Below are 10,704 nucleotides of genomic sequence, written 5' to 3' on the forward strand. Positions count from 1 at the left end.
TATCTGTGAGATTGAGTAACTCCTGTGCTACAGCAGAGCAATGTACTCGTGCCCTGTGCCTGTGTTTCTTTTTTTTTTTTTTAACATTTCTAGCTATGTTTTCCTTTTTTAAGATTTTATCTTATTGTTTTGTGGTTATTAGTGGTTTGCCTTCATTTATGTCTGCACCACATGCATGCCTGGTACCCACAAAGGCCTACAGAGTGCATTGGATCTCCCAGGACTGAAGTAACAGACAGTTGTAAGCTGCCCTGTGGGTGCTGGGAGTTGGACCTGAGTCCCGCAAGAGCAACACCTGCTCTTAACCACTGAGACAACTCTTCAGCTCTACAACCCACTCTGATGTTTCCTAAATCAGGTTTTAAAAAAGCATAATTAAACAAAACAAAAACGGGTTCTACTAACATCTGCTCTTGTTAGATTGGGAAGCATCACTTGATTGTCCTAAGTGAAAGAGGAATAATAAGCACCGAATACTAAACTGGCATTCCAAAAAGCTTTTGGCTTTCTGATTTCCTTCTTTCCATCAGCATGGTGAATGGGCATGGCTTGTATTCTAGAAGTATTGAGTTACTGTTCTGCATATACTGATGGGCTGGTGGGAAAGACTGTTGCAAACGCTGTGTTTTCAGTTCAGAGAATATGGTTTCTCAAGGAAATAGTGCATTTTACATCAGAATTCTTCCTGCTAGATTTGTGTTCATGTGTGTTTTCCTTTTGCCTACCTTCTCTGTACTGTTTTTGGAACAGAGATGCCGTCTTTTTTGAAAACTCCAATGGATCTAACTATTCGCACTGGTGCCATGGCAAGATTAGAATGTGCTGCAGAGGGGCACCCTACACCTCAGATTTCCTGGCAGAAGGACGGTGGCACTGATTTTCCTGCAGCCCGAGAAAGACGCATGCATGTCATGCCTGAGGATGATGTCTTCTTCATTGCCAATGTGAAGATAGAAGATATGGGAATCTATAGCTGCATGGCACAGAATATAGCAGGAGGCCTCTCAGCAAACGCCTCACTCACAGTGTTAGGTACGCTTTCTTTGTTAGGACTGCTGCTTTACTGGAGCCTCTGAGACCTATGCATGGCTTAGAAAGGCAAGAAAAACAATTTGGGGGTTGTGGTTATGTTTTTTTCCTTCCAAGTCAGGGTTTCTCTGCGTAGCCCCAGCTGTCCTAGAACTCACTCTGTAGATCAGGCTGGCCCTGAACTCAGAGACCCGCCTACATCTGCCTCCCAAGTGCTGGGATTAAGTCATGTGCCACCACCATCAGGCTTATGTTGTTGTTCTTATTTTTGTACTTTAGTCAGGGTATGTCAGCTGAAGGTGTTAGTGGGTTAAGTGACATACATCTTGGAACATTCCCAGGGCATAGATCTTTATAACAAGCTCCAGATCCCTTATTCTTTTAAATTTCCCCTGTAACATTTTAATTCATATGTGTTTTCTAAGTGCTGGGATTATAACTGTGTGCCTTGTTATTCTTAGTTAAAACATGGTTCTTTATGTAACTCAACCCAAGGCAAATTATGCTGTCCAGGTCTCTGTTTTCTTAGACATCAGAGTTTTATAGGGCCATCTTCTCTTCCTCCTTTTCTTCCAACTTTTCCTTTTCTTATTCTTTATCTTCCTCTTCTTCCTCTTTCCTCTTCCTCCTCCTCTCTCTTATTTTTTAAAGATAGAGTCTCTCACTCTATAATCCAGGTTGGCCTGGAGAACTCATGTCTTACAGGTGAGCCACTCTGACCTGTCTGTTAAAAACCTTTAAAATAAGTTTCTTAACTTGAATGCTGAGGCAGAAGGGTCAAGAGTTCTTGGTCAGCTTGGAGTATATAGTTGAGAACCTGCCTCAGAAACATTAGAAATCCCCAGTTCTCACTCACTGGCTTGTGACCCAGGCCAGTGGTGTGCCCACTACACACTGGCATGTGTACCAGGCTGGTATTGTGCCAAGCTAGTGTCTTGCTGTGCTTTGCTTTCTTTTTTCTTTCTACTTTGCTTACTTGCTAAGGTGCCTGGATGGCTGTAAACTATTATAGCCCTGTATCACCACCGTCAGTTCACATTTAGATCTTTTCTGTTTTGAGTCTTTTGTGTATCTGAAACATTAACTGTTAATCCTCATTAAACTGTACATTTCATCATACTTTTCATAGTCTCATTCTACAGGACTTAGGCTATACATTTCCTAACTTAGTATTTTTAACCTTCTCCCATTAGAGACACCCTCATTTATTAGACCTCTGGAGGACAAGACCGTCACCCGAGGTGAGACAGCGGTATTGCAGTGCATCGCTGGAGGAAGTCCTGCTCCTCGCCTCAATTGGACCAAGGATGATGGGCCACTCCTAGTAACAGAACGACACTTCTTTGCTGCAGCCAATCAGCTTCTCATCATTGTAGATGCTGGGCTAGAAGATGCTGGAAAATATACCTGCCTTATGTCTAACACTCTTGGGACAGAACGGGGACATATTTACTTAAATGTCATTTCATCCCCCAATTGTGACTCTTCTCAGAGTAGCATTGGGCATGAGGATGATGGTTGGACCACAGTTGGCATTGTCATCATTGTTGTGGTCTGCTGTGTCGTGGGCACTTCTTTGATCTGGGTCATTGTCATTTACCACATGAGAAGGAAAAATGAAGACTACAGCATCACAAACACAGGTAAGTGGTACCTAGATGACACTTGGCATGTTCTTAAGAATGTAGGATTTAGTAAAAGATAAAAAAAGCTGGACTACTGTGATTGGTTACATGGTAAGAAATGTTAGGAAGTGTTTCTGACAAAATATCCAGCTTCCTGGAGATAGTAGAACCTATTTGGGGAAATAGTTTTAAGAATTTGTATATATGGTATATATTTACCCCTAAATTTACCTCCTAGAATTGTATTACAGGTATATTTTCTTGGTTGTTTGTTTGAGACAGAGTTTCTTTATGTACCCCTAGCTGTCAGCACTTGTTCTGTAGATGAAGCTGGCCTTAAAGTCAGAGATCTACCTGCCTTTGCCTCCAAAGTGCTGAAATTGAAGGTGTGTGCCGTTATGCCCATGTTGTTCTTAAAAGGATCTCAGTAGTGCTGTCTCGAAAAACCAAAAAAGGATCTCAGTGTATAGAGCCTGGAACTCATAATCCGGCCCTTCTCCGTCTGCCTCTTTGTGCTGGGATTACAGGTTCAGTCAATCATGCCTCACTGGGTTGTGTTGTGTTGTGTTTTTGTTTTTTTGTACCTTCTTTAGAGCCTAAAGTTCATTTCTACCATAGTTTTGCTGTAGAGTCAAACCCTTGTGAGTGAGTTGGTCTTTTGCCTCACTCATCCCGGGATCCACAAGAGAAGGAGTCCATTTAGAGAGATTGTGAAAATGTAGCTGTAGATAGGATTTTCATCTTTAGGGTTTTTTTTTTTTTTTCTTTTCTTTTGGTAACCCTTTCACCTTCATCCCTTTGCCAGTGGCTCTGGGGACTGAACCCACAGCCTATACTTGTTAGGCAAGTACTTTACCACTGAGCTGTATCTGCAGACTAAGTAATAGTTCTAAAATGAAACTCTGAGAAGAACTTTAATAAAAAAGTATCTAAGGGAAGTATGAAGAGCTGTTGGGGTCCCAAGTCCATACCATTTCCAGGCCAGTGTCAAAGTGGAACACACTATAAAATTGCCTTCTGTGTATTGACTTCAGCTGCCTGAGTTTGAGAGTTACAGATGTCTCTTTACAGAGGAGCTTAATTTGCCTGCAGACATTCCCAGCTATTTGTCTTCACAAGGAACACTGTCTGAACCACAGGAAGGCTACAGCAACTCTGAGGCAGGCAGCCATCAGCAACTTATGCCTCCTGCCAACGGGTACACACACAGAGGCACTGACGGTAGGCACTTTGCTTTTCGTAGTTACAGTTTCGGCCTGTGTTACTGGGTTTATTGTTCAGTGTATAGTTTCTCCATTAGCAAAATAGGATGGAAATTGTCTATAACGTCTTAACCAGAGAAGGCCGTTTTACAGAAAGAAACACATTACCCTTAAACAGGGACGAAGGACAAAACTGAGGCTCCTAGGTCTCTCTCATGACCAGAAGAGATGGTCTAGAAACTCATTTCAAGCCTTTCTCATTCCTTTGAAGATGAGAATCCTTCAGATAACATCCAAAGGCATTTGGTTCTCCTGCTGACAGGTAGATACTTAGTAAAGTTTAAAGGGCAAAATGACTTTCAGACTGCAATGGCAAACTTAAAAGGGCTATAAAATGTCCCCTGATGAAGTGACTAGGACATTGTCTCTTCACACCCTCACTTCTGTAGAAAGTGATAGGCACAGGAGAGAGGATTTGACTGGGAAGAGTTTGAACAGCTACTTCACTTAACCTCTTGTCTCATAAAAGTAACATGGGCTCTCATATCATAGCAATGCCTGTTTTGCTTTCATTTGCTCAAGCCACACACGTGTCTCAGAGGTCTAGGCCTGTCTTGGATCCCTTGGTTGAAATTTAATCTCTCCAACTTAGAGATTTAACATTAGAATTCAACAGTGTAGACTCTGAAGCCATAGTGTTTAGATTTACGTTTCAGCTCTTTCTCCTGCCATAACTTTACCTGTAAAGTGGGAGATGAAAATGAAATCTTCATAGGGGTGTTGTGAGGAGTGAGTTCATTCACATACAGACCTTGGACTCTCACCTGGTTTGTAAAGAAGGTGTGCAGTAATTGTTAGAACTGTTGAAGAAAGTTGATTATTCCCAAACTCTTCCTTATCAGAAAATCATCTGGCCCCTTCCATGTTGTTACTAGGTGGCACTGGTACCCGGGTGATCTGTTCAGATTGTTACGACAATGCCAACATCTACTCGAGGACCAGAGAGTACTGTCCATATACCTATATTGCTGAGGAGGATGTGTTAGATCAGGCACTCTCCAGCCTCATGGTCCAGATGCCCAAGGAGACGTTTTTGTCACATCCTCCCCAAGATGCTGCTAATCTGGAGAGTCTGATACCATCAGCAGAGAGAGAGCCGGCTGCCTTTCCCACCAACCATGAGAGGATGACTGAGAACCTTCCCTTCTCACAGAGGAGCAGTGGTAATGGGTGCTTTTGTTCTGTTTTGAGCTTTTGGTTTCGCTTTCACCTGATCTGCCCTTCTGTTATATCAGTAGCATGGCAGGTAACAGGAAACAAACAAATTAGTATACTAGAATAATTGCCATTAACTAGTGTCAGCTAGAGGTCTTTACATCTTCTCCCATCTTCATTTAAACAGTAGAGGTTTGAAGGGCTAAAAATAGAGCATGAGAAACCTAAACCGTTTTGTTGGTTGCTCTACTGTCAAGCAAACACTCTGAGCATATCACCCGAGTCAAGCTCTTTCTGGACCACGATAGGAACTATTCTCAAGCTGTTCATCAGCTGTCCCTTCCACTCAGAGGAAAACACTGCGGAATGAACAGGGCAAAAATTACAGGGCCACAGAAGAAGGTAAGTATAGGGTTGTGCCCAGGGATGGTTCTGGCAGCAATAAATGATGTAACATGAAACTGAAGATGTGCTCTGTAAGAGACCAGTTCTAAAGACTGTTCAAGAGGAATAGGTTAGAAAAGAGCACTGTCACTGAAGGTAGTGGCTCAGCTTTACACTCAGTGTCATGAAGAACTAAGGTACAGTACGTCTTGTAACCTGTGGGATGTCTTCATTTTGAGTCTGGTTTTAAGTAAGGAGTCATCGTCACTTAAATGAAAATGTCTTGGTGCATTGTCCATTCTAAGCCTAGGATACTCTAATTAATTCTACTTAGTGTGTGTAGGGTTTATTAGCATGACCTTAGAACTTGTTAGACATGCAGTTGTGCTCCTACCCTAGACCTAGTGAATCTGAATCCAGATATTAAGATCCAAGGATTATTTATATGCTTTGGGTTTTTGTTGTTGTTGTTGACAGTGTCATGCTCAAATTCAACAGTAACCCCTACCTTAGCCTTCCAAGTGCTGAGATATCAGGCAAACGCTGGGATTATGGGCATGTGGCTCGTGGCTTATATTAAATTTTGGGTTTGTTTTATATGTGAGTTCTGTATGGATGCATGTGCTTGCAGGAGCATTCATGTGCATGCAGACACATGCATGGGGAGACTGAAGGAGGAAGTCTAGTGTCATTCTCTATTGCTTTTCACCCTGTTTGTTGAGACAGAGTTATTTCCTAACCCTGAAGGCTGCTGTCTCAGCTGGACTGACTGGCTAGCAAGCTTCTGAGATTCTCTTGTCACTGCTCCTCAGTGCTGGAGTTACAGACATACATGACTATGCCTGGCTTTATGTGAGTGTTGGGAATTAGAGCTCAGGTCTTCCTGCTTTCACAACAAGCCCTCTTATCTACTGAGCCATATCCTCAGCCCCCACATGCATATTAAATTTTGAGAAGTCTTGCCCTAGCTTATATTCTAGGTGAATTATGCTTTCATTTGTGGGATTTTGTTTCCAGAATGTTAGACTAGCTTTTCCTAAAATATAGCTCCCCTACGTGTGTGCACACATGAGCCAGCGTGTATCATCTGCCTCTCTTCTCAATGCTTTGACTACACCTGACCCCAAGTTCAGTTCCCAGTACCTGGCTCACAACCATTTGTAACTAAAGATCTAATGCCCTCTTCTGACCTCTAATAAGCACCAGGCATGTATAGTGCACAGACTGGCAAAACATCCATACAAATAAAATTTTAAAATTAAAAATGTATTTAAAGAAGTAAGAGTTCCATTGAGACAGTGAATATTACCTATGTATTGTAAAACTGTCATTACAATATGTCTCTTTTAAAATTCCTTTTCCATGAGTCTAGAACTTTGTACTTTTATTTTTATCTTAGTTATGGTTTCTATTGCTGTGATGAGACACCATGACCAAAGCAACTTGGGGGTTTACTCTGCTTATAGTTTTTCATATAACATCAAAAACAGTGAGAGCAAGAACTCAGGCAGGGCTGGAAGCTGGAGCCAGGAGCTGCTGCAGAGGCGGTGGAGGATGCTGCTTTCTGGCTTGCTCCTCATGGCTTGCTCAGCTTGCTTTTTTAAAGGACCCAGGACCATCTGCCCAGGGATAGCCCATCTACAGTGCTCTGGGCTCCACCCTATTAATCACTAAAGAAAATGCCATACAGACTTGCTTATAGCCCAATCTTTTTTTTTTTTTAACTTTTTATTGGTTCTTTGTAAATTTCACATCCCGCATCCCAGTCCCGTTCTTCTCCCCATCCACTCATATCTGTCCTTCGCCCCTGCAACCTCCCCCTGAAAATAGAACACATCCCCACAAAACAAAAACAAAGCATAGAAAACATTTCATTGTGGAAGCTATAATAAGAATGTCACAGTGTCCCACGGTATATCTCTCTGTCCACACATCTTCACTTGCAAATGTTAATTGCAGCAAGTCAGTGGTCTGGTTTGAGATCTCTGTCTTCTGTGACACCATCAATATTCGATCCTCACTGATTCTCTTTCTGGGTATTGCCCTGTATCATGAAGATCCTGCAGCTTTGGCTCTGCAGGACTGGCCCTTTCACATGCTTCAGTAATTCATAGATGGAGTTGATTTTGGGGTAGGCCAGCTCAAAGCCCTGGATCTGGGCCCAGAGGGTAGCTGAGTTGATGAGCCTGCCAGCTCTCCTGCACCCACACCCCCAGGGCAAGCTGTCTGGCACTGCTCTAGCTAGGCCACCCAGTGATGCCATCAGCAGGAGGCAGGGTCTGCTCTCCTGTTCTCATGCCCTCAGGGCCAGCTCCACTGTGCTGTCCAGTCAAAGCATGGGCCCATGCTTCCAAAGTGCTGCAGTCTGAGGAACGGGGTCAACTCTTGCACTTTCACACCCTCAAGGTGCACAGGCAGGCTCACCTGTGCTCCGTGTCTCTCAGCGGGGCCAGCTTTCCTGTGCTCCTTGCCTGCTCACTCGGGTGCTGCAGCTGGTGAGAGGCAGTTACAGCCTAATATCATCAAGGCATTTTCTTAGTTGAGATCCCTTCCAATAATTCCAGCCTGTGTCAAGTTGATATAAAACTAGGCAGCACAATTGTTTGCAGAGAAAAGGTGCTAAAATGACAGGTGAAAAAGAACAGCATGACTTCGGAAATTAGCTTGTTAGGGTGGTTGATCATAAAGGCTTGGTAGTTTTTGGTTCTAGTTTTTATCTTGTTTTTAATGTTGGCATTGTGATCTTCGTGTCTTTATCAAGGATGCTGGGCATCTGAATTTCTTTGGAATATTGGATTAAAAGGATACTGGGGGCTAGAGAGATGGCTGAGGGAAGGGCAAAGGGAATTTGTTGCTTTCACAGAGAACCTGAGTTTCATTCCCACCAGCTACATGGCAGCTCACAGCCATCTGTAACTCCACTTCCATGAGATCCAGTGCCCTTTTTTGGCCTCTTCAGGCACCAGAGAGACACACAACAATGCACAGACATACATGCAAACAAAACACCCACACATTTGGGGGGAAAGCATATCAGGCTTTAGGAAAATAATCTTGAAATTCCAGCTATCACTGATGATATTTCTTGTCTCACTCTCATTCTCAGAAATATTTCAGCGGCCTCTTTGGAACATGAACAGAGAACTGGGCCTACTTCCTTTCTCCCAGCAGCCTGTCCTTGAGTCACCACAGCTGACAGAGAGGGATCCAAATTGCTCTTCACCTGTGACTTGCCGCAGGTTACATGACCATGCTTTTGATTTGAGTAGGACTCGGAGCATTCAAGATGGTACTGAGGGCACATGAAGCCCGTTGAGGAGGAAGTCTGAGCAAAGACTCAAGTTAGTTATTTACTACCTCAGAATTGAGAAGAAAAGTCAGTATTTGTATTTCTCTTTGCTTCGAGTTACATCTGACCACATCAGCGTAACTCTGGTGTTCGGGCTTACACCTGGCAAAGAGAAGGTAGTGGCTGACAGAAGTGTACCACAGAAATGTGTACCACGTTGAAAGTGCACAGCCCTGGCAGAAGACGATATGGGCAGGTGTCCTTCCTGATCCCCACCGGGATGTGCCCAGGCATGCACTGCCTGTCATGAAGAGTCATTGCTGCTTAGCCTACTGGATTGTTCCAGTCCTCAGAATGGTCCCGAGAAAGCGTCTCTACTTTGATATTCTACTTTGCTTGGAAAAGCACGGGGCAGAGATATCTTCTGAGCTTTCATAAGTATAACAAGGATTCTCCAGTGGTGTTGAGAAGAGAAGAGCTGCTGAGGCTTTGATATTCAAGGTCTTCAGCTAGAATCCAAGTTTCACCAACTGGTATTACCAGATCAAAGGCTTTTGTATTCTTTGTGTGTGTGAGTGTATGTGTGAGTGTGTGTGTGTGTGTGTGTGTGTGTGTGTGTGTGGTGGGTTTGTTTTGTCTGTATAACTGGGGATGTCATTGTAAATATATGTGCATTTATAAATAATTTTTCTACTCATTGACCTTGTGTGTTGGATACAGTGTAAATATTTTTGATATGCCCAAATTATATATAATGTCTGTCTGGTTACTCTATGGGCAGCAGCTTCTCCAGATCATAGATTTTATATAACATAGTGTAGTGAGGTCTGCAAACTCTGTTTAAAGTTCTAGAATTGTGTGTTACCACGGGTATGTATAAAGGCAGGGTACTTAGTGATTGTGTGCTCATAGACTCAGTCTTGGTATAATTAACTGCCTGCTTCATGCCTGAAGTTCTGTGCATCTTGTACTTACTGTCTCTTTACAAGTGCCAGGTGATCCTCTTGTCTTGCTCTTCCAGAGCCCAGCAGTGTTGCCACAGCCCTGTGAGCACAGAAGATGACTTATTTCAGCAAAATACTTTGATGACAAGGAAACCAAAGATTGGTCTTTTTTATGTTTACTCTGTTTTCAGTCTCCTTCACGAATGTAGCATATTAAGAAGGGAAGTGTGTTCTTGGGAGTAGATCACACAGAAGTTCCTGTACTCTGTCAATTTAGTGTGGTTCTGTCTTTATACAAGTGTTATTTAAGCCAAACAGCTTTCTGAATTTTTGATAGCAAAAAGCTTTATGTAAACAAAGAATGTTAACACTAATGAAATGTCATGTGCTTTCAGTCTGTCCTATGAGTATAATACCAGCTTCCTGCTCTCAACTTTTAAAGGTGTCTATTTATAAGTAACTGTATATGTCCAGAGTTCCAAACTCACAGTTTCTTAGCTTTTTGTCAGGAAGTTCCGGTGAATTTCTGACATTTTTTTCCCATGCTTTTTTTTCAAACCTAAGTTTTCTTCCTCAGACAGCAGCACTGTTTGCTTTTAAAACTTTCGCTTTTTATTTAAACATGTTTTCTTCATTTCCACTTTGAACATTTAAAATGTATAGTGCTCTCATCTGTTTAGACTGTATGCCTTCTTTTAGGCTGTATTCCAGGTTTTTACTGGTATGACAAGGCATTAAGAGCCTGCTCCCTTGGCATTGCTCGTGCTGGCTGTGTGTCTGAGTCTTACTGATAGAAAGAGACTGTTTATTAGCTGCTCTAAGCTGCTCTCCAGCTCCCGCCAGGAACCAAAGAGGATTGTGCCACTTGAGTGAAGAGCTGCCTTTGTGAACTGTTAGCTAGATCAAGGGTGATGCTGCTCCATCTAACTTGAGCTGTATTTATCTTGCCAATACAAGACTTAACGGTCTAAGACATGCTCAGGGGAGGAAAAAAACATGTTCTGCTTCTAAACACT

At 42.7% G+C, this 10,704-nt stretch overlaps 1 protein-coding gene across 4 annotated transcripts in view; it reads left to right on the top strand.

Annotated features, from left to right (window-relative positions):
• The window catches only part of Lrig2 (leucine rich repeats and immunoglobulin like domains 2), a 55,341-nt gene extending 45,896 nt beyond the window's left edge, over nucleotides 1-9,445 (top strand). Inside the window, exons 14-18 of one of the 4 annotated variants that reach the window (XM_021158327.2) lie at nucleotides 751-1,032; nucleotides 2,223-2,672; nucleotides 3,726-3,875; nucleotides 4,792-5,079; nucleotides 8,562-9,445. In XM_021158327.2, the coding sequence (XP_021013986.1) occupies nucleotides 751-1,032; nucleotides 2,223-2,672; nucleotides 3,726-3,875; nucleotides 4,792-5,079; nucleotides 8,562-8,761 (1,370 nt within the window). In that variant the 3' untranslated portion in view covers nucleotides 8,762-9,445. The other 3 variants (XM_021158328.2, XM_085835600.1, XM_085835601.1) reach the window with 3 other exon arrangements.
• The last annotated feature ends 1,259 nt before the right edge of the window (nucleotides 9,446-10,704 follow it).

This window comes from Mus caroli, unplaced genomic scaffold (assembly GCF_978045245.1).
Source record: "Mus caroli unplaced genomic scaffold, Mus_caroli_1 scaffold_3, whole genome shotgun sequence".
Classification (NCBI taxonomy): Eukaryota; Metazoa; Chordata; class Mammalia; order Rodentia; family Muridae; genus Mus; species Mus caroli.